General features: G+C 40.3%; 1 protein-coding gene across 1 annotated transcript in view; it reads left to right on the forward strand.

Annotated features, from left to right (window-relative positions):
- The window catches only part of LOC124099340 (transmembrane protein 180-like), a 35,001-nt gene extending 17,871 nt beyond the window's left edge, over positions 1–17,130 (forward strand). The window contains exon 6 of the mRNA XM_046454369.1: positions 16,998–17,130. Coding sequence (XP_046310325.1) covers positions 16,998–17,130 — 133 coding nt within the window. The remainder of the gene's footprint in view (positions 1–16,997) is intronic.
- Positions 17,131–26,040: the final 8,910 nt, after the last annotated feature.

Consider the following 26,040-nt stretch of genomic DNA (forward strand, 5'->3'; position numbering starts at 1 on the left):
CTGGCAGGAGATGCAGGTGGCAAGGCTCTGAGGTACAACATGCCTGGTGCTCTAGGTCTGGCAAGGAGGCCAGTGTGCTGAAGCCCAGTAAGCAAGAGAGGAAGCCGTGATATGGAGAGAGGCCAGGTCACACAGGGCCTTGCAGGGCCCTGTGGTCCTGCTTTGTTACTTTGGTTTCACTGGGAGATGGATGGTGGTGATTGATTGACTAGACCCATTTATAGAGCAGTTTTAATTCATAACAAAGTTGAGCAGAAAGTGCAAAGTTCCCATATATCCCCTAAGTAACCCCACTTGCATCGCTTCCCTCCTTATCAGTGTCCCTTATCAGAGTGGCACTTTTTTACAACTGATGAGCCTACATGGACACGTCATCCTCACCCAGTTCATAGTTTATGTTAGGGTTCACTCTTGGAGTTGTGTGTTTTATGGGTTTGCACAGATGTATCATGGCATGTATCAACTACCATAGTACAATACAAAATATTTTCATTTCTCTAACAGTCTCCTGGGCTCCACCGATTTCTCTTTCTTCTCACTAACACCTGGCAATCCCTGATCTTTTTACTGCCTCCATAGTTTGGCCTTTTCTAGAATGTCATATAGTTGGAATCATATAGTATGTAACTTTTTTTAGATTGGTTTCTTTCACTTAATAATATGCACTTAAGTTTCTTGTATGTCTTTTTGTGGCTTGATAGTTCATTGGTTTTTAGTGCTGCACAATATTCCATTGTCTGGATGTACCATAGTTTATACATTCACTTACTGGAGGGCATCTTTGGTTGCATACAAGCTTTGGAAATTGTGAATAAAACTCCTATAAAAATTGGTGTGTACACAGGTTTTTGTGTGGACATAAGTTTTTATTTCATTTAGATTGATGCTAAGGAACATGATAGCTGAATCATAATAAGAATACTTTTTTTTTCTGTAAGAAACTGCCAGACTGTCTTCCAAAGTGGCTGAATCATTTTGCATTCCCACCAACAATGAATAAGAGTTCCTATTGCTGCACAACTATACCAGCAGTGTCTTTCTCAGAGCAGAAGTTTTTAATCTTCAATTCAGCTCATTATTTTTTTTCTTTACTGGATTATACCTTTGGTGTTGTATCTAAAAAGCCATTGCCACACCCAAAGTCACCTAGATTTTCTCCTATGCTCTCTTCTAGGTGTTTTATAGATTCATGTTTTACATTTGGGTCAATGATCCATTTTGAGTTGGTTTTCATGAAGAGTATAAGGCTTGTTTATGTCTGTGCTTGTGTGAGGATGTCTATTGTTCCAGCATCATTTGTTGAAAACACTATTTTTCTTCATTGTATAACCTTTGCTTTTTTTCAAAGTTAAATTGATTATATTTATTTGGTCTGCTCTGGTCTTTCTTCTCTGTTCCTTTGATCTGTTTGTTTATTTTTTCACATACCAGACTTCTTGATTACTGCAGCTTTGCAGTAAGTCTCAATGTAGGGTAGTGTCAGTCCTCCACCTCTGTTCTCCAATAATGTCTACTAGCTTCTTTGTAAAAACTTTAGAATTAGTTTTCAATATTTACAAAATACCTTCCTGGGATTTTTGACTGGGATCTATAGATGAAGTTGGGAAGAACTGATATCTTAAAATATTGCTTTCCTATCCAAGAACATGGATTATGTCTCCATTCTGTTAGCCTTCTTTCTTTCATTGGAGTCTTGTAGTTTTCCTCATATAGATCTTGCATGTATTTTGTTATACCTAAGTATTTCATATTTGGGGGCACTATTATAAATAACATTCTATTTTGAATTTAAAATCACAGTTGTTCAGGGGAGAGATTGACTTTTTTATGTTAATCTTGGATTTGACAACCTTGCTATCATAATTTCTTAGTCCCATGAAGTTTTGTTTTTGTTTTTGTCAATTCTATAGGATTTTCTACATATGCGAGGATTTATTTAATTTTATTCTTACAACTTTTCCTTCCAGAAGGCTGGGGATATAGCTCAGTTGGTAGAGTGCTAGCCTCACATACACAAGGCCCTGTGTTCAATTCCCAGCACCACAAAAATATTGTTTTTTATTTTTGTTTCTTTATTTAAACTACTTTTCCTCCCAGAGTTTTATTTTGAATGTTTTCAAAAATAAAAAAAAATGTTTAAAAGTTGTATAGTGATCACATCTTGATTCAACTGTTTACATTTTACTACATTAGTTTTATCACATTTATCAACACATCTACCCTATATTTAACAATCAAACCCTCTTGTTTTATTCTCACATCTTTTCATTATAAAAAATTTTAAATACACAAAAAAGTTTAAAGAAAAGCACAAGAAAATACACATAGTGACTCTTTAGATTCGATAGTTGTTAACAGTTTTTGCATCTTTGCTTTATCTGTGTCTATGTGGGTGTGTATATGTGTGTGTCTTTTGTTTTCTGAACCATTTTAAGGCAAGTTGCAGATATAATGGCGTGCTACCCCTGATAATTGAGCATGCATCTCCTAAAAGAATTATGATTGGAGAATTTGGGGCAGAGTAATGACCTGATTCGACACTTTTTAATAGCTTTCCTCATTGCTGATGTATTCAGCGTACACTGAAGGTGTTGGGAAAACATAAAACGGCAGCAGCACCCCAGAGAAAAACCCCAACATGGCGCCTAACGACCCTCTTTCTCCTCTTTTTTTTCTTTCACTGGAGCAAAACGTTCCCGCCGGCGCCAATGTTCAAATCCTGCTGGTGGGAAGCCTTAGCCCCAATAAGAATTAACTTCTTGGGCTCCAGAACTGACATATGGAAGAGCTTGCCAATAGATGGGCGACCCGTTATCTACCTCAGCCCTGCTACCTCTCCTTAGACCTATATAAACCCACAGCCTTTTGTAATAAAGCGGAACCTCTTCAGTGATCTGTGTTGTATGGTGTCTCCCATTTGTAGTGTGGTGCGGCGTCTTCCAGTCTTACAGAAGGGAGTTGGGGAAAAATTCAAGAACCTGTAGGTTAGTGACAGGTGTTTTATCAGGTTCCGTGGCTGCCAGAGGAAGTCTAGGCTGTTACTCCTCCATGCTCTCACATGAATCAATGAATAAGCTATAATAGAAGATTAAAGGCCTTGAATCTTCTACCTGAGTCTGTTCCTGTCCCCTTTCAGCCACCTTGATTTTCTTTTCTTTTTATTTTTTGGGGGAGCTGGGGATGATACTGGGGATTGAACTCAGGGGCACTTGACCACTGAGTCACATCCCCAGCCCTATTTTGTATTTTCTTTAGAGATAGGGTTTCACTGAGAGGCTTGGCAAGTCTCACTTTTGCTGAGGCTGGCTTTGAACTCACACAATCCTTCTGCCTCTGCCTCCCAAACTGCAGGGATTACAGGTGTGCACTGTTGGCTTGGCCCACTGTGATTTTCTACTACAGTACTGCTTGCAGCTTTTAATGCTACCTGGACTTTGAGCAGCTTTCCCAATGCAGGTGGAAAACAGTCATCTAATAGATGGAGAAACTGGGACTGAGAAAGAACTCCTTCACATTCTATGGAGGAAATGTGGTCCAGAGCAGTCCACACTCAACTTCCTTCTCATTTCGTCACACACGTTTACTCAATTGCAACTTTTGTGGCTCTCTCATCAGGGATCACCACATTCTGTTGATTCTAACTCCTTAACCTCAGTATGAGTGTTGAGAGCCACAGTTTAGTCGGAATGATGCCTGGCATTTTGCCAGAGGGAATGGTTGAAAGGTGACCCTGCTCAGGAATAGGGTGGCTCAGGGATTAGGACGGATCCTGCTGCCTCAGGCGCCCTGCTACTTTGGAGTTCCTGTTGAGTTCTCGTGGGATTCCGGGAGAATTGGCGCGCGGAGCCTGGTGGAGGGAGTGTTGTTCCTGGGAAGTATGTGTACCGTGCCAGTGAGAGTTCGGGAATAAAGAGTTGCTGTTTGAACCTACAAGGCTTTGTGGCAGCTCAGTTATTTTGTGCCCAGCCACACTGCTGCATGTGAGTGTCAGTGTCCTCTTCACCTTCCCTGTTAGAGTGCTTCATCTCAGACCCACACCAGAATTTCTCATATAAAATCACTCTTTGGTTTTCAATTGGTCTTCCATTGTTTCTTTCTCTGCTACTTGGCTAACCTCCCTTCAAAGAATTCTCTACACTGTAGGTTGATCTTCTAAAAGGCAAATCTGATATTGTTACTCATTAGTTTAACATTATTAATACTTTCTTCCTTGTAGGGTCAAGTCTGTACTTCTCAAACTCCACTATTAGACGATTTGACATTCCTCCAGACGTCACAGATGTCACAGCTGACATCTCTTCCTCTGTGAAGGCTTCTGGAGATAGTTATGACCACAGCACTTTTAGCCATCATTATGTTTCATATACCCTTCTAATTGTAATGCCAGATTCGTGGGACCCCAGTAGACCTCCAGGAGAAGAATCCGATGCAATCACACAAGAGTCTTTATTGCAAGCTCAAGCCTGGAATCACAACCATTTCTGACACAGCAGTCCCAGGGAGTGAGTCCCAGTCCTTTGTTCAGTGAGATTTTATAGGTTTTGGGGGGATACTCTATGCATCACAACATCATACAGCAAATCATTCCGTACCGCGGGAAAATCAAACAACAACTCTTAACATTGATTAGCACATTCAATGGCGGGAACAAGTTGGGTAAGGGGTTAGTACAAGAGGGAGATTCCTTTGAACTGACTGATTTAAGCCACGAGGGGTGTATTGCTAAACTACATGGTTTCCCAACATGTTATCAACCACCATAAACTACTGGGGGGTCATCTGGCATTCCAGGTATTTTCTCTGTCTCATGCTGATTGGTGGTTGCTAAGGGGTTGCTAATGGGTCCTCACCTAGCCTAACTGAGTCAGGGACACCTGGCACCACAGACCTCTCCTGTTATTTGCAGACAAACAACTCAGCCGAGTGGGTATGTGCCTAGAAAGGCTCTGTGGGTTTTTCCAAGGACAAGGGTCACACCCCCTTCCTTAGGACAGGCCTTGAGGTAGAAGCTGCTGTTATTTATTTATTTTCAAAAAATGGAGTCACATCAGTTTCTCATAATCATAGTATTCACCTCTCTGTGCTACAATTGACTCATGTCCATCTCCTTAACGATTGTAGGTTCCTAGTGTCAGAAACTATTTTATCTACCCTCATATCATGACTGCTTGTTACATGGTAGGCAACTAGTAGCTAAGCTTCCATTTTTGCTCTCCTCCAGGCCTTCTTTCCAACCACTGCCAAAGTGTTCTAACACAAAATTCACACTGTGTCCTCCTCCTGCTAAGAAGTGTTCAGTGACATCTTTAACTAGCGCCATCTTTCACAAAATACAGCATCTGTACCCCTGGTGGTTTTCAGGTGATGCACAATAGTTGTCTTTGTATTCTCGAAGAATATAAAGATCCTAAAGTAAAAGTTATTAACCTCGTTGCACATTAGAATCACTTGGAGCTTGAAAAAACCCGGATGCCCAGGTCACATCCTAGACCAGTTAAATCGTCTCTGGAGGTGAGAACCAGGCATCAGTATCTTTTTTTTTTTCCTTCCATATTCTTTTCAGGTGTCAGCGTCTCTTAGAGCTCGCTATCTTTTCCATTGTGCAGCCAGCATGGGGAACATAAAGATTGTCTGCCTTGAAAACAGAGGCTCTAGGGACTAATTTTTGTTGGCTCAGTAAAGTGACATGTTGGCAGCTTGGACAAGTTGGCAAACTGATTTCATTGCACCATAAGCATTTTTAGAGATATAAATTCAGGCACTTAAGTATCATTTATCTTTGAGTGATAATTAAACCTTGACATCTGGTGGCCTCAGGTAGCTAGCTGTTGCTAATCTGAAAGTGCCTGACTAAAAGTCCAGAAGCTAACTGTACACTTAGCAGGATATGGTTTGACAATCAGAGAGTACTGTGAGACTCACCAGTGTAAAGAATTTAGAAAAAAAAAAAGGCTACTTGAAATGAATTATAAACTTACAGGTAAGTTTTCTAATATCTGGTTATGATTCCACTGTTACACAGAACTGTATAGCCAAGGGGTATTATTCTTCCTTTTGCTGTTTTCAAAATATATTGATTTATTAGTACATTCAAAGAAATATTAGTTCTACACAGAAGATTATTTCACCATGTTTAATAGATCTATTTACTTCTTAGTGATCCACATATATACTGACCAGTAGCCAGTATGTATAATAGTAAAGTTTGTTATTAATGGAGATCTAAAACTGGGGTACCTGGGGCAAGAAAACCAGCATAAGTCTCTTCTAATTGGGATAAGGGACTTCATGAGGTATAAATAGAAATGGATCATCAACTATTTTATACACATAACTTCTACTAAAAATTACAACACAAGTTTGATTTTTCACAAAAATTTGTGAAATTTTAGTATGTTATAGAATTCTAATATGCTATAGAATTTCCTCCTATCTGACCAACTAAGAATGTTTGCATTCTTCTTACAGCAAATATTCACGGAGTTTCTATTAGGTGTTAATCTGAGCTGAGAGCTACTGGGAGCCAGGATACAGAGTCATAAGACTTTATCTCTCTCTGTCCTTGAGAGCTTACATGGCATTAGTGACTGAGGCAGAAGGGCAAGTCGTACAATGAGCTAAGTCCAGGGCAAGATAAGCAGCGAATGTAGGAGGAACACAAGCTTGGTGCTTGATTGCTTGTTACCCATTGCAAGGCACTGTACCCACTCCATGTGCTAGTAGTGTCCTCTAGTTCTGGCCAAATTCCTGCTGCTTGACAGGAGATTCTGGAATAGAAAGATACATTTTCACCAGGAGCTACAGTCTGTCCATTTACATATTGAATTTCACTGTCATCTGTTGATTTGTTGTGGGTAACTAGATTAAATGTATTACATAAGACATACAGGGGCTGGGGTTGTAGCTCAGTTGGTGGAGTGCTTGCCTAGCATGTGTGAGGCACTGGGTTCAATCCTCAGCACCACATAAATACAAATAAATAAAATGAAAGTATTTTTTAAAAAAAGAAAGAAAGAAATACTGTCTATGACCAGTCTATGTATACAAGTGTTTGTCTTGGTTTTTATTTTCAGTGCTAGGGACTGAACCTAGGTTTCTGCATGCTGGGCAAGTATTCTATCCTGAGCTACATCCCCAGCCAAATAAATTGGTTTCTATACCTTTTATATGAAGCATTGTTTTGCTTGTCTTTTGTCTGAAAGCTTCTCAATAGATCCTTCCAAAATTATATTTATGAAGAAAGCTTAGAAAGCTGAGAATATGACTTTTCTCTCAGTGACATAGTAAACAAAATGGTTTCAACTCTAGCAAAGGAAAAGATTCAAAATGAATTGTCTAAAGGTGAAACATCTACAAATAAAAATAATCCCAGAGCTTTGTCTTTCAAGATACGCAAATATTTTTCATGTTTACTTACATGTGCCTAATCATTATAATAAATTCTAAAACTGCTTTTTTCTTAAAAAAGTTTTTTTTTTTTTTTTTTAAAATAGAGATTGACTATAGTAGTAAAACCAGACTAATGTAGTAGTTTTATGACGATGAGATTACTTTGGAAGAAATCAATCTTGGTGCTAGTGAATTTTTTTCTTTCATGATTATCAATTAATTCAGCATCCTTTGCACAGGAGAGGGTCCCCCAACCCCATCCCCCAGAGGAGGGGCAACCCCCAAGAGGGGGAGCCCCATCAATTAGAGGAGGGGCACCCCTTGAGAGGGGCATCCAGTCCCTGGAGGAGGGACATCCCCATCCTCTAGAGGAGGGGTACCCCTCGATAGGGGGACACCCTCCCTAAAGGAAGGGCACCCCATCCCCTAAAGGAAGGGCACCACTGGAGAGAGGGACACAGTCCCTATAAAAGGGGCACCCCCGAGAGGGAAATCTTATCCCTAGAGGAGGAGGGACACCCCCATTCCCTAGAGGAAGGGCTTCCCTCCAGAGGGGGACCCCATTCCTAGGGGAGGGCACCCCATACCTTAGAAGAGGGGCACCCTTGAGTCATGGACCCCATTCTTCACAGAAGATGGGCTCCCCCATTACCTAGATGAGGGACTCCCCTGGAAGGGGGACACCATCCCTAGTGGGGGGTACCCCATTCCCTAGAGGGTGGGCACCCCTCAAGAGGGAGATCCATTCCCTAGAGGAGGAGCACCCCCCAAGAGTGGGACCACATCCCTTGAGGAGGAGGGGTGCACATGCCCCCATCCCTAGAGGAGGGGCACCCATGAGAAGGGAAACCCATCCCCTATCCCTCTAGGAGGAAGGGCACAGGCCCCCCATCCCCTAGAATTGGGTCACCCCCCCCCCCAGAGGGGGACCAAATCTGTAGAAGAGGGTTGCCCCCATCCCCTGGATGAGGGGCAGCCCCCAAGAGGTGAACCCCAACCCTAGAGGAGGAGAGCCCCAATTCCCTAGAGGAGGGGCACTGATCAAGAGGGGCACCGTGTCCCTAGAGGAGGGGCAACCCCCGAGAGGAGGGGCAACCCCCCAGTAGCTGGATTACAGGTATGAGCTACCACACCTGGCTAATGTTCTTTATATATTCTTTATCAAGATGGGCATTCCTTGAGAGGGGAACCCAGTCCCTACATGTGGGGCACCCCATTCCCTAGAGGAGGGGTACGCCTTGAGATGGGAACCTAGTCCCTAGAGGAGGGGGAACCCCTCAATAGTTGGATCCAGTCATTAGAGGAGGGGCACCCCATCCTCTCGATGAGGGGCACCCCTGGAGATGGGGATCCCATCCCTAGAGGAGGAAGGGTACCTCATTACATAGAGGAGGGGCACCCCTAAAGAGGGGGACACCATCCTTAAAGGTGGGGCACCCCATCCCTTAGAAGAGGGGCACACCCAAGTGGTGGACCCCATTTTTTGCAGAGGAGGGACGCCCTCATCCCCCAGAGGAGGGGCAACCCCCAAGTGGGAGAGTCCCATCCCCTAGAGAGGGGCACCCCTTTGAGAGGGGGACACCTTTCCTAGTGGAAGTGTACCCTCCCCTAGGGAGGGGCATGCCAGGAGACGGAGACCCAGTCCCTAGAGTTGGCGTACCCCATTGCCCAGAGAAGGGGTACCGTACAAGAGAGGAAGCCCCATTTATCACTCAGGAGGGGTGCCTGGCCCCATCCTCTAGTGGAGGCACACTTCCTGAGAGGCGGGGTCCCCAAAGTGGAGGGGCACCCTCCCCCATCCCCTAGTGGAGGCACATCCATCCCCCAAGAGGGGGACCCCATCCCTAGAAAAAGATGCGCCCACCCCCATCCCCTAACGGAGATGTACCCCTTGAGAGGGGGACTCCATCCTTAGTGGAGGGGGACCTCATCCCTAAGGAATGGGGAACTGGGAACCCCCTGAGAGGCAGACTCCATTCCTAGAAGAGGGAGACCCCATCATAGAGGAGGGGCACCCCTCGAGAAGGGGATCCCATCCCTAGAGGATGGGGACCTGGGGAATACTTTGAGATGGGGACCCCATCCCTAAAGGAGGGGCACCCAGATTTCTAAAGAAGGGGCACTCCCCGAAGGTTACCCCATCCCTAGAGGAGTAGGGACACCCCCATCCCCTAGTAGTGGCACACCCACTGAGAGGGGTGACCCATCTCTAGAGGAGGAGGGGTGGCTCCATCTTCTAGAGAAAGGGCACCCCACAAAAAAGGGCATCTCCCATTCCTAGAAGAGAGGTGCCCCCATCCCCTATGGGGGCACATCCCCTGAGAGGGGGGGAACCCATCCCTAGAGGAGGAGGGGTGCCCCTATCTTCTAGAGAAAGGGCACCCCACAAGAGGGGGAGCCCCATCTCTGGCACAGGAGGGTCATGTGGCCCCATCCCCCAGAAGAGGGGCAACCCTGGAGAGGGGGAGACCCATGACTTGCATAGGAGGGGGCACCCCCATCCCCATCCCCCAGGGGAAGGGCAACACTCTAGAGGGTGAGACCCAGCATCATGCTGTTAATTTTGCTATAGTTTTGAAATGCTTATTATAAATTTCTTTATTAATGTTTTTAAAGACTCTTTTTTTTTTTTTTTTTTTTTCAGTAACAGGAATCTACTCCATGGGCACTCTACCACCAAGCTACATCCCCAGCTCTTTTTACTTTTTATTTTGTGATAGGGACTTGTTAAGATGCCCAGGTTGTCCTTGAACTTGGAATCCTCCTGCCTCTCCAGTAGCTGGATTACAGGTGTGAGCTACCACACCTGGCTAATGTTTTTTTATATATTCTTTATCTATGAGTCCATTGAAACACATAGTCTTGCAAAAGTGAAAAAAAAAACAATCAAACAAGCAAACAAATAAAAAATAAACACTCTTCTATAAAGAGCTTAAAGCCTGCTATGGATCACTAGAAGAACTAGAAATAGTCAACAGTTAGAACATTCCATAAATTCTGTCTCAAATTTTGTTCTTTGTTGAGACGTGACTTCCCCTCTGCCCCAGCACTGTATATTTGGGAAGTCAGGATTAAATACATATGCAGGCTGGGTACAGTGGCCTAGGCCTGTAGCCCAAATTCTCAGGAGGCTGTGGCAGGAGCATTGAGAATTTGAGGTCAGCCTGGGCAATTTAGTGAGCTCCTGTCTCAGAAGAAAAAGTAAAAAGAGCTGTGAATGTCCTTCGGCCGTAGAGTGCCCCTAGGTTCAGTCCCCAGTACTGCAAGAAATAAATGAAAGTTCTGTTGCTAATTATAGTGGACATAAGCCCTTAGAGTAATCTAAATTGTTAACATTTGGCCCAAAAGATTACAATTGAGACTGAATAAGTTTACTGATGGTACTTCAGAAATGGGGCTGTGATGTGAAATTTTTGTGGGGGAATTCTGTCCAGAAGTTCTTAGGACCATAATAATATATATCCTGATTTTTGTATTAATTTTTTTTTTCAGCGTGGAGGTGGAACCCAAGGCCTTAGACATACTAGATAAGAGCTCCAGCCCCAGAATTTGCCACAGAATTAGCAATGATACACTATCGATTTCTTCCCCATAGCCCACTTTTTTATTTACTTCTATAAATAGGGTCTTTGTGTTTTTGTTGCAAAGGGACCACCTGAGGACAAGATTATATCCAAAGCAGGAGATGATCAACCTTATGGTGTATTTTGGAAGAATATTACATTGTTACTTTTTTCATTTAGTTTTTATATATGGAAACATGAACCATATCCCCCAATCTCTGGCAAAGAAAAATTGGCATATAGGGAATTAAATATTTAGATTTTTCAAGATCTCAGTGTGATCATATAATGCTATGAGTATACCTGATATTTCCATGGAGAATATTTAACTTTCTCAAAGACTGAGTTTTTTTCCTTCTGATAAATTTAGATTAGAGGTATCAGTTTTTCTTGGAGAGATTTTTAGTTCAGATAAAATGTTTTAGGTAAAAGTCTCAGCTCCAGCTCCAAACTCACTAGTTGTGTAACTTTGGGCAACTTAATTAACCTAAACTTCCTTGTGGTCTTTAGGGTTGTGAAGATTAGCATCAACAAGAGGAAAGTATCCAACAGAATGCTATGCACTTAATTGTCTCCTCAAAGTAGCAACTCACAATGCAATGGTATTTGGAGATGAAGCCTGTGGATGATAATTAGGTCTAGACAATGATATGAGAGTGGGACCTGCGTAATAGGATTAGTGCTCTTATGTAGCTCAGAGGTGGATGTGTGCTTAGTATGGGCAAGGCCCAGAATTTAAACCCCAGCACCAATTAAAAAACAGAGGGTGGGGTGGGAAGAGGGAGAGAAGGAGACAGCATGCTCTCTCTGTCTCTACCATGGGGGAGGATACAACTGTTTGCAAGCCAAGAAAAGGGCTTTCACTAGAATCTGACCAAACTGGCACCCTAATCTAAGACTTCCAGCCTCTGGAAATGTGAAAAAATAAATTTTTGTTGACGAGGCCTCCCAATCAATGCAGTCTATAGTATTTTGTTATGGCAGTCCAAGCCAATTGAAATACAGGGCCACATACATAGTAAGCCTGCTAAAACTTGTTACCCTTGTTTCAGGCTGACCCTAGAAGAAATTTCCTGTCTATACTTGAGGTAGCAACTATTTATGTGGACTTGTTTTCCTGACCCTAATTCAGAAGAGACTACCCTACTACTTAAGTCTTATTTGAGTTTCTTGGCCTTTGCAATACTGAGCATCTCTTTATTCTGTAGGGGTGCCCATTGATGCTGATTTTGGTTTATTCCATTGGTTGGATTGTCTATTTTTATTCTAATGATGATAAAATTATTTTACTGATGCTATCAGAGAGCAACCTTATTAATTTTATACTTGTTTTCTTGGAGACAATATTGATAGGAAAAATAAGAGAGTGGAAAGGAGCCAGGCTTCATTTTAGTTTTGTGATGAGGAAGATCCTACAGAGGATACAATTTGAGGTGAGAGTATGATAATTTACATCATGGTCCCCCTTTACCTCTACAGCTTACTTTTCGTAGTAAGCTAAGAAAATTAGGTAAAGGATACCAAAGAGTAATATTTTAGGATATTATTACCTGCAGGTAGATTATTTTTGTTTAGAAGATTGTGAGAAAATTGGGTGCAATTTTTTTCCATGAGCAGAAGTGCAATTATTATTATTATAAGATGATGTTAAATATATTTTTTAATGGTCTGTTTGTTTCCACTAGCAGGTAGGCTTTGTGGAGGGCAGGAATCGATGTTGATTAATTTATTCTGTATCTTAAGCACTTACGACAGTATGTGTGCAATAAATACCTGGTGAACAAATGAAGCCCCAAGTAGTGCGTAAGAACTATTTTTCTACCAGAGATTCATTAAAAAGTGTTGTTAAGGTTGGCAATGAGAGGTGATGACATTCTGAAAGAAATATAGCCTCACTAGTCAATAGGTTCATTCATCTCCCAGTAGAATGAATGTAATGTGAGAGAGAAGAGAAATTCTCTCAAGTCATGGGCATGTCTCTGGCTTAGAATCATATTTCAGGAGAAAAAAGGCATCTTAAGAAAGAAGCAGAAACACCAAGGAAATATTTGAAGAGTGTCAAGAGATTCAGTGAGGTAGTGGGGAAATCACAGGGACTACTGCAGAGTCTGAATCCATTAAGATGGTGGCAATGTCAGTGATAAGGATGTAAGCTTGAAAGTATTGTGTCTTCTAACAAATGCCAGATTGCCTATTCATTGAAACGTTTGTCCCCTGGCTGCCCTTGAGTGCCTCTTTCAGGCGGTCTTTGTGCATGTTGTCTTGTGCCCATAGGAAACTTTGCCACACGTGTTCTTCATGCCCCCTCTCTGTGCAAAAAAAAAAAAAATAGATAAAGACAATTCTATCCTAGAGATGGAAAATATTCCATAGAGAGACCCTGACAGCAGGAATCTAATTTCTTTTTTTCTTTTTTTGGTGGGGGTTACTAGGGATTGAACTTGACCACTGAGCCACATCCAAGCCCTATTTTGTATTTTATTTAGAGACAGGGTCTCACTGAGTTGCTTAGTGCCTCACCATTGCTGAAGCTGGCTTTGAACTCAAGGTCCTCCTGCCTCAGCTTCTCGAGCCACTGGGATTACAGGCATGCACCACACACCCAGCAGGAATCCAATTTCTTGATATATATATTTTTAAGTTCTATTGGTTTTATTTGATACATAATTCAGCTATGTCTATCCTAATCATTAATATGTTAAAAACATTGAAAATTGGGGAATTAGATACCAGTTAGCATTTCCTACATAATAATGACTAAAAAATTAGTTATAAAAGCAACCATTTTGATTTGGTGTTGTGGCATGTGCCTATAATCCCAGCAACTTCAGGAGGTTGAAGCAGTAAGATCAAAATTTGAGACTATCCTCAGAAACTTAGTGAGGCCCTAAGCAACTTAGAGCCTGCCTCAAAATAAAAAATAAAAAGGACTGATGATGTGATTTAATGGTTAAGTGCACCTGGTTTTAATCCCCAGCACCAAAAAAAGCAACCCCGCCTCCCAACACATACACACAAAAAGCAACCATTTTACTCATTCATGTCTCAAGTCAGCAATCCAGGCTGAGCTCATCTGGGCAATCCCTGTGCTGATGTTGCTTGGGATGATAAATGAGACTTTAGTCATCTTGTGCCTTCACAGGCCTGCTCTGTGAAGATGACTGCATGCATATGTCTAATGGTCTGTGCTGGTTCTTGGCCAGACCCTAGGTGTCCAACAGATTGGCTCCAATCTTCTTCAAAGATGATATTGTTGGTTTCTGAAGTTCAGTCAGAGTTGGCTGACTCCATTGCTCAGGGCTCAAGCTGAGGCAGAACATTATGGAAGAAGAGTATGGCAGAGAAAGCTTTCTTGATATTTTAAAAACTGGAATCTGTTGTAACTACAGAATGCAGAAAGATAATGGGCTCCTGCTGCTAATCAAATACTGAGTCAAAAGCACAGAGGTGCCTCTGCTGAGCAGAAACCAGCCTTTTCATAAAACCCTGGGTTTCGGAGCACATACTGTAATAATTCCGTGACTAAGCAGCTCATGGATGCAGTGCTGTGGTTTCCCCCCTCTAAAGGTCTTGATTAGGCCACTTCCTTTCTTTTATGTGTTGGAGACATGTATGATTTACGCAGCTATTGAAGTGGAACTAGGTCTCCGTTACCTTTTTTGGCATCTTGCACCCATTGTTAGTCTGGTTCTCCTGTTTAGTGGGTCTTGTGGTTCATATCAGTGAATAGTCAAATCTGCAAGAGAAGCATGATGGTTGTGAGCATCCGCAACATCAAGTTCCAAAGCAGTCATGACCATGTCTTCTTGTTCTAGAAATCAGGCACTCAGCTGTTTCATACCTCCTGGATCCTTAATGGTTGAGGCCAATTATATATCACTGAATCCTTTCTCTAGAGTGGTCAGAGGCTGTCAGTTTACACAATATGGGCATCAATTCAAATTGGAAGGGTATATTACTTAGGCCACTTTGGCTGCATGTGACAGAAATCCACTACAGGCTAAATAAAAGAGGAACTTACTGATTCTTACATCTGAAAAGTCAGGCAGAGCTGGCTCCCAAGTGTGCCAGAAACCTTTTTCTCTGACTTTCCCTCTGTGTCTGCTTCAAGCTTTTAATTCCTGCAAGCAACATAGCCCCAGGTTTATATGGACCTAATAGCCCAAGATTATGAAGAAGCATGCACTCTTGTCCTGGTAGCACAGCAAAAGTCCCTGGTTGGACACTGACAGGCTTTGTGTAAGTCACATGTCAGTCACTGAAAGCAATAGTGGTACCATGAGGCATGGAATCCTCTGACCAAGTCAGGGCACAAGTCTGACCTTAGTGTGGGAGTGAGACAGTCTTAAGGACAGGGACAGGCTTACTTGTGGAAGAAAGGAGAGGATTTTTTCTTGAAGGAATGCTAGGCTAACCAAACATTATATACCCACAGAAAAAAGGAGAATTTGGGAGAAACAGCACTATCAGAGCCTCTGCTACTTCCAGAAGCTATAGTCAGCATGTATGTGGGGAAGTCAAGCCTATGACCTTGGCCATTGTGTTTATCTCAGAGCCTGAGAAGTAGCAGCAGAAGCATGGAGAGGGGGTAGGTAGTAATAAGTTCTTGGACCAGGTAGGACTCAAGGTGAGGGGCAGACTGGAGGAGCAGCAGTTGGGGGGATGGTCATCCCTAATGAATGCCATCCAGTCCAGAGCACCAAGGACATTCTTAGCTATGGCTTTTAGCGGAGGTAGTGGTGGTTGCAGGTTCTGCACACGATTTTAGGCAGCAGACTTCTAGTTAATGTGTAATTACTTTTCAGAACTCAGTTTGATTTACTAGGTTCCACCTGCTAAGAGTAAGTCTGAACTTTTTACAGTTGTCTCATATAAGTGCATGTAATCGAATTTACTTATAATTATTTGAGTAAGATCTACCATCTGCATATAAGATCTATTACCTGCATGGGGGTAAGCTCCATGAGGACAGGGACCCTACCAGTTCTGGCTACTGTTGAATACCTAGTATGTAGCTCAATGCCCAGCATATTAATAATCTAAAAATATCAATTTTCTTTAGATGAACTAATGATACATCAGTTCTGGTAATAGTGATTGGTTTTAATATGAAAATGTAGCGCAAACTGCTTCCTCATCTTATATCATATAGTTTGACATTTTCATTTCTTTTCTCATTTGGCTTAATGAGGGGCTATTTTGAATAGTTGAGCTAACTGAATAATCAAAATCTGAATAATCAGGAGCCCTTTTTTACTGAATATGATTTAAATAAAAAGTATGATCTATTTGGAATATAGTTAAGAACCTTAAAAGTATTTGGGCTTAATGGAAGTTCTTAGTAGAAAACCTACCCAGGTTGCTCCTAAATATTATTATCCCTGGATTCCTTTAATTGTGTTGAGTAAAAGTTTGGAATTAGAAATGAATGTCCAAATCCTCTCACCTTGTTTAAAACCCATTGTTTGGCCTTAAACCAAAGTGTAGCTGGGCATGCACCTATAATCTCAGCGGCTTGGGAGGCTGAGGCAGGAGGATTGAATTGCAAATTCAAAGGCAGCCTCAGCAATTTATCAAGACCCTGAGCAACTTAGCAAGACCCTGTCTCAAAAGACAAAATAAAAAGGGCTAGGGGATATGGTTCAGTGGTTAAGTGCCCGTGGGTTCAATCTCTGGTACCAAAACCAAACAAACAAGACTGAAGTGTAACAAGGGTGCACACATATGAGTGTGTGCTTTGGGTCCTCACTCCTGTCCTTGGTTATCCCAGGCACTTGGTCATTCTGGGTTGTAGTTGTGGCATGTTTCAGCAGGTACTGTGCTCACAGGTTTGTATGTTAGCCTCCTCTCCTATGAGCAACTAAAAGGTAAGGGTTATTCAATAATTGGAAAGAATTAAAATTATTCAATAAAATGTCTTTTTTCTTTTTTAAATGGATTGTTAGATAACAAAACTTTTTTGTTAAATAGTTTTGAATTAATAAAAACAGAAGCCACTAGGAAAAAAACAAACACCTAACTATGTTTTATAACTTTTTCCCCCAGTGCATCTATAGATCATCAAGATCATATATTTTATTTGGTTTGCCGGGTTCCGCTGGGCATTGCAATAATTCAGATTCTAGTTTGGAGTCCATTTTTGATCAGGACCAACACAGACTACACAGGAACTCTTTAAGGACAGCATCAACTGCTATAGGATCCAAACAACTTCAGGTGATGGAGTGTACATAGACCCGAAGGCAAAGCTGATCTTAAAAACCTCTCATTAGTTTAGAAAGCAAAACAAATAAAATTAATAAGTTCAACAAGTCTTAGGACTTTTTGACTCTGTAATTTAAATATAAGTTAAGGCCTTTCTTTTGGTTATTTCCAAATGGTCTTATAGCCTAGACACACCTGTAACTCTTCACCAGTGAATTGCTATGTGAGTTCCCAGAGCCCATCTGGCTGTGCACGCTACTCTCTTTGACGATTTTAAACTTTATATTGCTTCTCTGACCAATTTATTAATGAGACAGAATTTTTTTCTTCTTTTCATTAAAACTGCATCACCATTATCTGTAGATTCTCTTATGATTAAGAATGAAGAAGGTCACCATACTTCCTGATTTCAAAATATATTATTATAAAGCTATTGTAAATCAGAACAGCATGGTACTGGAATTAACAGCAGACACATTGCCCAATGGAACAAGATAGAAATCCCAGAAATAAATCCATATGCTTATAGCCAACGGGTTTTCAACAAAGAGGCCAAGAGCACACAATGGGGAAAGGAAAGTCTTTTCAATAAATGGTGCTGGGAAAACTGGATATCCATATGCAGAAGAATGATATTGAGCCCTTATACAATACACAAAAATCAACTCAAATGGATTCAAGACTTAAATTCCTAAAACCACTAGAAGAAACAGGGGAAAAGCTTCAAATCAGGATTACATCAAACTAAAAAGTTTCTGTATACCAAAGGAAACAAAAACAGTGAAGAAACAACCCATAGATTGAGAAAATATTTGCAAAACATGCATCTGATAAGGGGATAATATCCAAAATATATAAAAAACTCAAACAACTCCATGGCAAGAAAATAAATGTGATTTAAAAATGAGCAAAGGATCTGGCAAACATTTTGTAAAGGAAGATATACCCGTAGACACAACAGTGTCTACATGTCTATACATGAATATATGCTCAACATCTCTAATCATAAGGGAAATGCAAATTAAAGCCACAATGAGACTTCACCTCATTCTGTTTAGAAGGCTATTATCAAAAGACAAAAAGATAGCAAATGTTGGTGAGGATGTGAAGAAAAGGGAATTCTGATATATTGTTGGTGGGAATGGAAATTGTTACAGCTATTTTGAAAAAAAAGTGTGGAGGTTCCTCAAAAAACTAAAAATAGAATTACCATATGACCTAGCCATCTTATTTCTAGATACATGTGCAAAAAAAAAAAATTAAGATCAGTATATCAAAGAGATATCTGTACTTCCATGTTTATTTTAGCATTATTCACAATAGCCAACCTATGGAGGTGACCTAATTGTCCAATGGATGATTGGATAGAGAAAGTGTGGCATGAATACACGGTGGAATACTGTGGGGAGCCACTCTGAATAGCCACGCCTTCCAGTCCTGAAGCATGAGGCTCTGACCAATCACTACATTTCATGGTGACTTGGGCATTGTCCCAGCAACATGGGTCTAGGTTGAGCTACACTCACCTATTCCTTTGTCATCGTACCCCTTGCCTTATTTGGATGGTTTCTTCCCAATAAAAGGGTTCAGCTCATGCTCCTCTCTCTTTCCACCCCTAAGGTAGGAGGACTCATCACAGGATCCAAAGAAAGTGGTATTTCTCTGTCTCTGTGATTATTCGTGGCAGCCCCGTTCAGCTGGGGTGAACTTGAGTGTTTAGTCATGGAACGCGACAGAATGCTATTCAGCCTTAAAAGAAAAGGAAATTCTGTCATTTGTAATAATATGGCTGAATATGTATGCCAAATGAAATAAGACAGGCACAGAAAGACAAATACCACATCATCTCACATAGATGGAATTCATTCATCATTCAAGAGTTTATTTCAGAGAAAGAGAGAGTAGAATGATGGTTACCAGAGGCTGAGGGATTGGAGAGGGTAGTGATGGTTGATTGTCTAGATTGGAGAGATGGGGAAGGTGAAATGTTGGCTAAATTTTCAGGTAGCTGAGTAAGTTGTAGTGATCTATTGCACAGCCTGGTGACCATGGTCAATATTAATCAATTTGCATTTTAACATTGTTAAAAGAATAGGTTTAAATGCTTTCATCACAAAAAAAGGTGATGTAAGGTAATGGCAATGTTAGTTTGATTTAATCTTTCTACCATGTATGTATACACTAAAACATCACATTGTACCCTATTAAATTAAGAGTTGGTTCATACAAGTGGGAAAGAACTGAGATGGCTTCTCTGTCTCTGAGATCTGTACTTCATAGATGTTTTTTGTTTGCCTATGTGTGCACATACATACACAGACTCAACTGACTACCAGACCTCTCAGTTCAGCCAACCACCTTCATCTGATGGACTCAGATCTCATGTGCCCACTCAGATTTAATCTGAACATTTAATCAGAACAATAATAAGCTCAACCTGAGTCATGAATACATTTGCGTGCTAGAGTTGCTTAAGAACTGATCCTTGAAAAACAAGTATATATATTTGTACACATATAACCTTATTATAAATGTTGATAAAAGGATGTATCAAACATGATTTAAACGAATAAAATGTATCAGAGGTTGAGGTGTAGCTCAGTGGTCGAGCACATGGTTAGCATGCATGAGGCCCTGGATTCAATCCTAGCACCCCAATCAATCAAACAATCAATCAATCATACTCTTTATTCTAAACTCCACACACCTACAATTTCATTTTTAAATATTTTTTTTAAATTATAGTTGGATACAATATTTTATTTATTTATTTATTTTTATGTGGTGCTGAGGATTGAACCCAGGACCTTGCATATGCTAGGTGAGCTCTCTACCACTGAGCCACAACCCCAGCCTCACAATTTCACTTTTTTTGTGTGTACCAGGAATTGGACCCAGGGGTGCTTTACCACTGAGCTACTTTTTTCCTAGTTTTTTTTTTTAATTATTTTTAAATTTCTTCTAATTAGTTAACATGACAGCAGAATGCATTTAGATGTATTGTATACAAATGGAGCACAATGAGCTACATTTTATACTTTATTTTGAGACGGGGTCTTGCCAAATTGTGGAGGATATCATTAAGTTGCTGAGGCTGGTTTTGAATGTGGGATCCTCTTGCCTCAGCCTCCTGAGTCGGTAGGATTACAGGTGTGTGTCACTGTGCCCAACTTCATTGTAAATTTTTATGATTTACTATAAAGTTACCAAGTCAAGAAGATGAATCATTGCTTGGTTACCATTCAGTTTATCAAAGAAGTTACTCATTGTCGCACTCCGGCTGGGCAAAATAACTGAGAGGTGACAAGCAACTTTAAGGTTGAAGCGGGAACTACTTTATTGCGAGTGAACTCAGCGGGAACTGAGTGAGAACTCAAAGTAGCGGGCACCCAAGGTAGCAGGAGCCGCTTCTCTGCCGGACAGCAGAGGTATATATGCTTAACTAATTACACAAAGCTTAACTTAATTAACATCATTTAGATACAGCAGTCAGCCAATAAGGAATCCTCATCATCTTAATGGCTCGCTGGCATTGCTTCACAAACCACTCCTCCTGGCAAAGTGCCAGGCGCCATCTTGGCTTGATTTGCATCCCCAACAATTCATGTCATTAACTAAAGAATGCAGTTCCAACCTAAATATTGTTTTATGTCTTTGTCTATGTTGCTGAGCAAGACAATAGTGAAACAGCAAAGACCCACCACAGGTTTTGAATAATGAGAAGAATATTTCCTTAATTTTGGGGGGCTTTTCAGTGTTATGGCTATAGATATGACAGTTTTGCGTTTACTTTGTAATATTAGCATTTTCCTTACTACTAGTTTTTTCTTTGCTGTGCTGAAATCTGGAGTTTCACACTTGGTAGGCATGTGCTCTACCGCTGATCTACTCCCCGAGCCCATTCCTTAGTACTTTCTTAAGCCTGCACCAGAGGTTGGCAAAGGATAGCCTGTGGGCCATATTTAAGCTGTGGCCTATTTTTGTACTGACTGAGATCCAACAATCAAAGAATACTATGTGAGAAACTGTCTATGGCTCACAACCTAAAGTGTTATCTGGCTTTTTACAGAAAAAGTTCACTGACCCCGAACTAGATAAAAACAACAATAATAAACCCACAATAATTTATACTGATTTCCATAGGGCAACTATTTTTATTTTTATTTTAGCCAATGTGATATAATTAAACATAGATTTGGGAAGGAATGAGCAGAAGCATACCATCATGTTTCAGCTATGACAGATATTAATAACCCCAATAGCATAAATAATAGTAAAATAGTTAGGAAATAATGCATTTTGGGTATCACCTTTATTTATTTAAAAAAAATTTTGGCACCAAGGATTATATCCCCAGCCCCTTTTTTTTGTATTTTATTTAGAGGCAGGGTTTCACTGAGTTGCTTAGGACCTCACTGTTGCTGAGGCTGGCTTTGAACTCATGATCTTTCTATCTCAGATTCCTGAGCTGCTGGGATTATAGTTATGTGCTACTGTGCTGGGCTGTCTCACCTTTTTAAAAATATGATTTATTTAATTGTAAATATATGTATACACATGTATGTATGTGTATCTGTGTATAAATTTATATAGAGAAAATCATGAAAAGTTAACTGGCTTTCAGCAACTGGAATGAGCAGGCTCCAGGATACCACTGGATATACCCCAGGAGTCCTCACTGGGCTGCAGTTCTTTGGTCTGTGAGTGAGCATATTCAATAAGAAGGCAGTGTAGGTGGAGCAGACTCTGATACATATTCTGAGTTTTTCGTAACACCCTGGTGTGTTACGGTAAGACAGTACAAATATGGTACATTTCCCAAATTTGTTTTCCCTGAAATCAGCAAAAGTTCTTCAGGGTTTTGAGTTAGGGGGTGCTAGGGATAAGGATGGAGACTTCCATTATTTTCCAGAAGTGTCTACAAATCATAAATTCACACTCAATCCTAAAACAGGAGCTTAAGATTGTGAAGCTTGGATTTGTACAAGACAGATATGGTTGATATAAATCCAACAACATCAACATTACAGTAAATACAAAAGGCCCAAACACACTGAGAGACAGAATTATTATATTGAATAAAAATATGATCTAATCACATGCAATGCACAAAATCCTATTTTAAAGTTAGAGACATGCTGAAAGGATAGAAAAATGTAACATGTATACACTAATTGAAGAAAATTATAGTGGCTGTATTAATATCAAAGCTGACTTCAGGGGAAGGAATATTTCCAGGGATAAACAGGGAGATCAAATAATGATAAGTCAAAGTAACCAAGAAGATAAAATAATCATAAATGGGTATACATATAACTACAGAGCTCCAAAATGCACAAAGCAAAAACTAATGGAAGAGAGCAGAAAAATAGACAAACTGATAATTCTAATACTTCTCATTTAATAATCTACAGAATAAGTAGTCAGAAAACCAATAAGGATGTAGATGTGATCAGTGCTATCAAGAAACTTGACCTGATTGACATTTATAGAACACTCTGCACCACAACAGCAAAATATACATTCTTTTTTTTCCTAAATTTTTTAGTTGTACACAATACCTGTATTTTGTTGTGTTTGTCTTTTTTTTTATTTATTGGTTGTTCAAAACCTTACAAAGCTCTTGACAAATCATATTTCATACATTAGCTTCAAGTGAGTTATGAACTCCCATTTTTACCCCAAATACAGATTGCAGAATCACATCGGTTACACATCCACATTTTTACATAATGCCATACTAATAGCTGTTGTATTCTGCTACCTTTCCTATCCTCTACTATCCCCCCTCCCCTCCCCTCCCATCTTCTCTCTCTATCCCATCTACTGTAATTCATTTCTCTCCTTGTTTATTTTCCCATTCCCCTCACAACCTCTTATATGTAATTTTGTATAACAATGAGGGTCTCCCTCCATTACCATGCAATTCCCCTTTTCTATCCCTTTCCCTCCCACCTCATGTCTCTGTTTAATGTTAATCTTTTCTTCCTGCTCTTCCTCCCTGCTTTATTCTTAGTTGCTCTCATTATATCAAAGAAGACATTTGGTATTTGTTTTTTAGGGATTGGCTAGCTTCACTAAGCATAATCTGCTCTAGTGCCATCCATTTCCCTGCGAATTCCATGATTTTGTCATTTTTAGTGCTGTGTAATACTCCTTGGTGTATAGATGCCACATTTTTTTTTAATCCATTCATCCATTGAAGGGCATCTGGGTTGATTCCACAGTCTAGCTATTGTGAATTGTGCTGCTGTGAACATCGATGTGGCAGTATCCCTGTAGTACGCTCTTTTAAGGTCTTCAGGGAATAGTCCGAGAAGGGCAATAGCTGGGTTAAATGGTGGTTCCATTCCCAGCTTTCCCAGGAATCTCCATACTGCTTTCCAAATTGGCCGAACCAATTTGCAGTCCCACCAGCAATGTACAAGAGTACCCTTTTCCCCACATCCTCGCCAGCACTTGTTGTTGTTTGACTTCATAATGGCTGCCATTCTTACTGGAGTGAGATGGTATCTTAGGGTGGTTTTGATTTGCATTTCTCTGACTGCTAGAGATGGTGAGCATTTTTTCATGTACTTGTTGATTGATTGTATGTCCTCCTCTGCGAAGTGTCTGTTTAGGTCCTTGGCCCATTTGTTGATTGGGTTATTTGTTATCTTATTGTCTAATTTTTTGAGTTCTTTGTATATTCTGGATATTAGGGCTCTATCTGAAGTGTGAGGAGTAAAAATTTGTTCCCATGATGTAGGCTCCCTATTTACCTCTCTTATTGTTTCTTGCTGTGAAAAAACTTTTTAGTTTAAGTAAGTCCCATTTGTTTATTCTTGCTATTAACTCTTGTGCTATGGGTGTCCTATTAAGGAATTTGGAGCCCGACCCCACAATATGTAGATCGGAGCCAACTTTTTCTTCTATCAGACGCAGAGTCTCTGATTTGATATCAAGGTCCTTGATCCATTTTGAGTTAACTTTTGTGCATGGTGAGAGGAGGGGGTTCAGTTTCATTTTGTTGCATATGGATTTCCAGTTTTCCCAACACCATTTGTTGAAGATGCTATCCTTCCTCCATTGCATGCTTTTAGCCCCTTTATCAAATATAAGATAGTTGTAACTTTGTGGATTAGTCTCTGTGTCCTCTATTCTGTACCATTGGTCCACCCGCCTGTTTTGGTACCAGTATCATGCTGTTTTTGTTACTATTGCTCTGTAATATAGTTTGAAATCTGGTATTGCTCTACCGCCTGATTCACACTTCCTGCTTAGAATTGCTTTTGCTATTCTGGGTCTTTTATTTTTCCATTTGAATTTCATGATTGCTTTATCTATTTCTACAAGCAGTGCCATTGGGATTTTGATTGGCATTGCATTAAACCTATAGAGAACTTTTGGTAATATCGCCATTTTGATGATGTTAGTTCTGCCTATCCATGAACAGGGTATATTTTTCCATCTTCTAAGATCTTCTACTTCTCTCTTTAGGGTTCTGTAGTTTTCATTGTATAAATCTTTCACCTCTTTTGTTAGGTTGATTCCCAAGTATTTTATTTTTTTTGAGGATATTGTGAATGGAGTGTTTTTCCTCATTTCCGTTTCAGAAGTTTTGTCGCTGATATACAGAAATGCCTTTGATTTATGCATGTTGATTTTATATCCTGCCACTTTGCTGAATTCATTTATTAGTTCTAATAGTTTTTTGTAGACCCTTTTGGGTCTTCTAGGTATAGAATCATGTCATCCGCAAATAGTGATAATTTAAGTTCTTCTTTTCCAATTTTTATGCCTTTAATTTCTTTTGTTTGTCTAATTGCTCTGGCCAATGTTTCGAGAACTATATTGAATAGAAGTGGTGATAGAGGGCATCCCTGTCTTGTTCCAGATTTTAGAGGGAATGCCTTCAATTTTTCTCCATTCAGAATGATGCTAGCCTGAGGCTTAGCATAGATAGCTTTTACAATGTCAAGGTAAGTTCCTGTTATCCCTAGTTTTTCTAATGTTTTGAACATAAAGGGATGCTGTACTTTGTCAAATGCTTTTTATGCGTCTATCGAGATGATCATATGGTTCTTGTCTTTAAGTCTATTGATGTGGTGAATAACATTTATTGATTTCCGTATATTGAACCATCCTTGCATCCCAGGGATGAATCCTACTTGATCATGGTGCACAATTTTTTTGATGTGCCTTTGTATCCGATTCGCCAGAATTTTATTGAGAATTTTTGCATCTAGGTTCATCAGAGATATTGGTCTGTAGTTTTCTTTCTTTGAGGTGTCTTTGTCTGGTTTTGGAATCAATGCGATGTTGGCCTCATAGAATGAATTTGGAAGAGCTCCCTCTTTTTCTATTTCCTGAAATAACTTGAAAAGTATTGGTATTAATTCTTCTTTAAAGGTTTTGTAAAACTCCGCTGTATACCCATCCGGTCCTGGGCTTTTCTTGGTTGGTAGTCTTTTGATTGCTTCTTCAATTTCATCCATTGATATTGGTCTGTTCAAATTGTGTGTATCCTCCTGACTCAGTCTGGGCAAATCATATGTCTTAAGAAATTTATCGATGTCTTCACTATCTTCTATTTTATTGGAATATAGGTTTTCAAAATAATTTCTAATTGTCTTCTGTATTTCTGTAGCATCTGTTGTGATTTTGCCTTTTTCATCCCGTATGTTAGTAATTTGAGTTCTCTCTCTTCTTCTCTTCGTTAGCATGGCTAAGGGTCTGTCAATCTTATTTATTTTTTCAAAGAACCAACTTTTAGTTTTGTTAATTTTTTCAATAGTTTCTTTTGTTTCAATTTCGTTGATTTCCGCTCTGATTTTAGTTATTTCTTGCCTTCTGCTACATTTGCTGTTGTTTTGCTCTTCCTTTTCTAGGGCTTTGAGATGAA

Source organism: Marmota monax, unplaced genomic scaffold (assembly GCF_021218885.2).
Source record: "Marmota monax isolate L192 unplaced genomic scaffold, Marmota_monax_Labrador192_F-V1.1 WCK01_AAM20220418_F8-fsc00086, whole genome shotgun sequence".
Lineage (NCBI taxonomy): Eukaryota > Metazoa > Chordata > Mammalia > Rodentia > Sciuridae > Marmota > Marmota monax.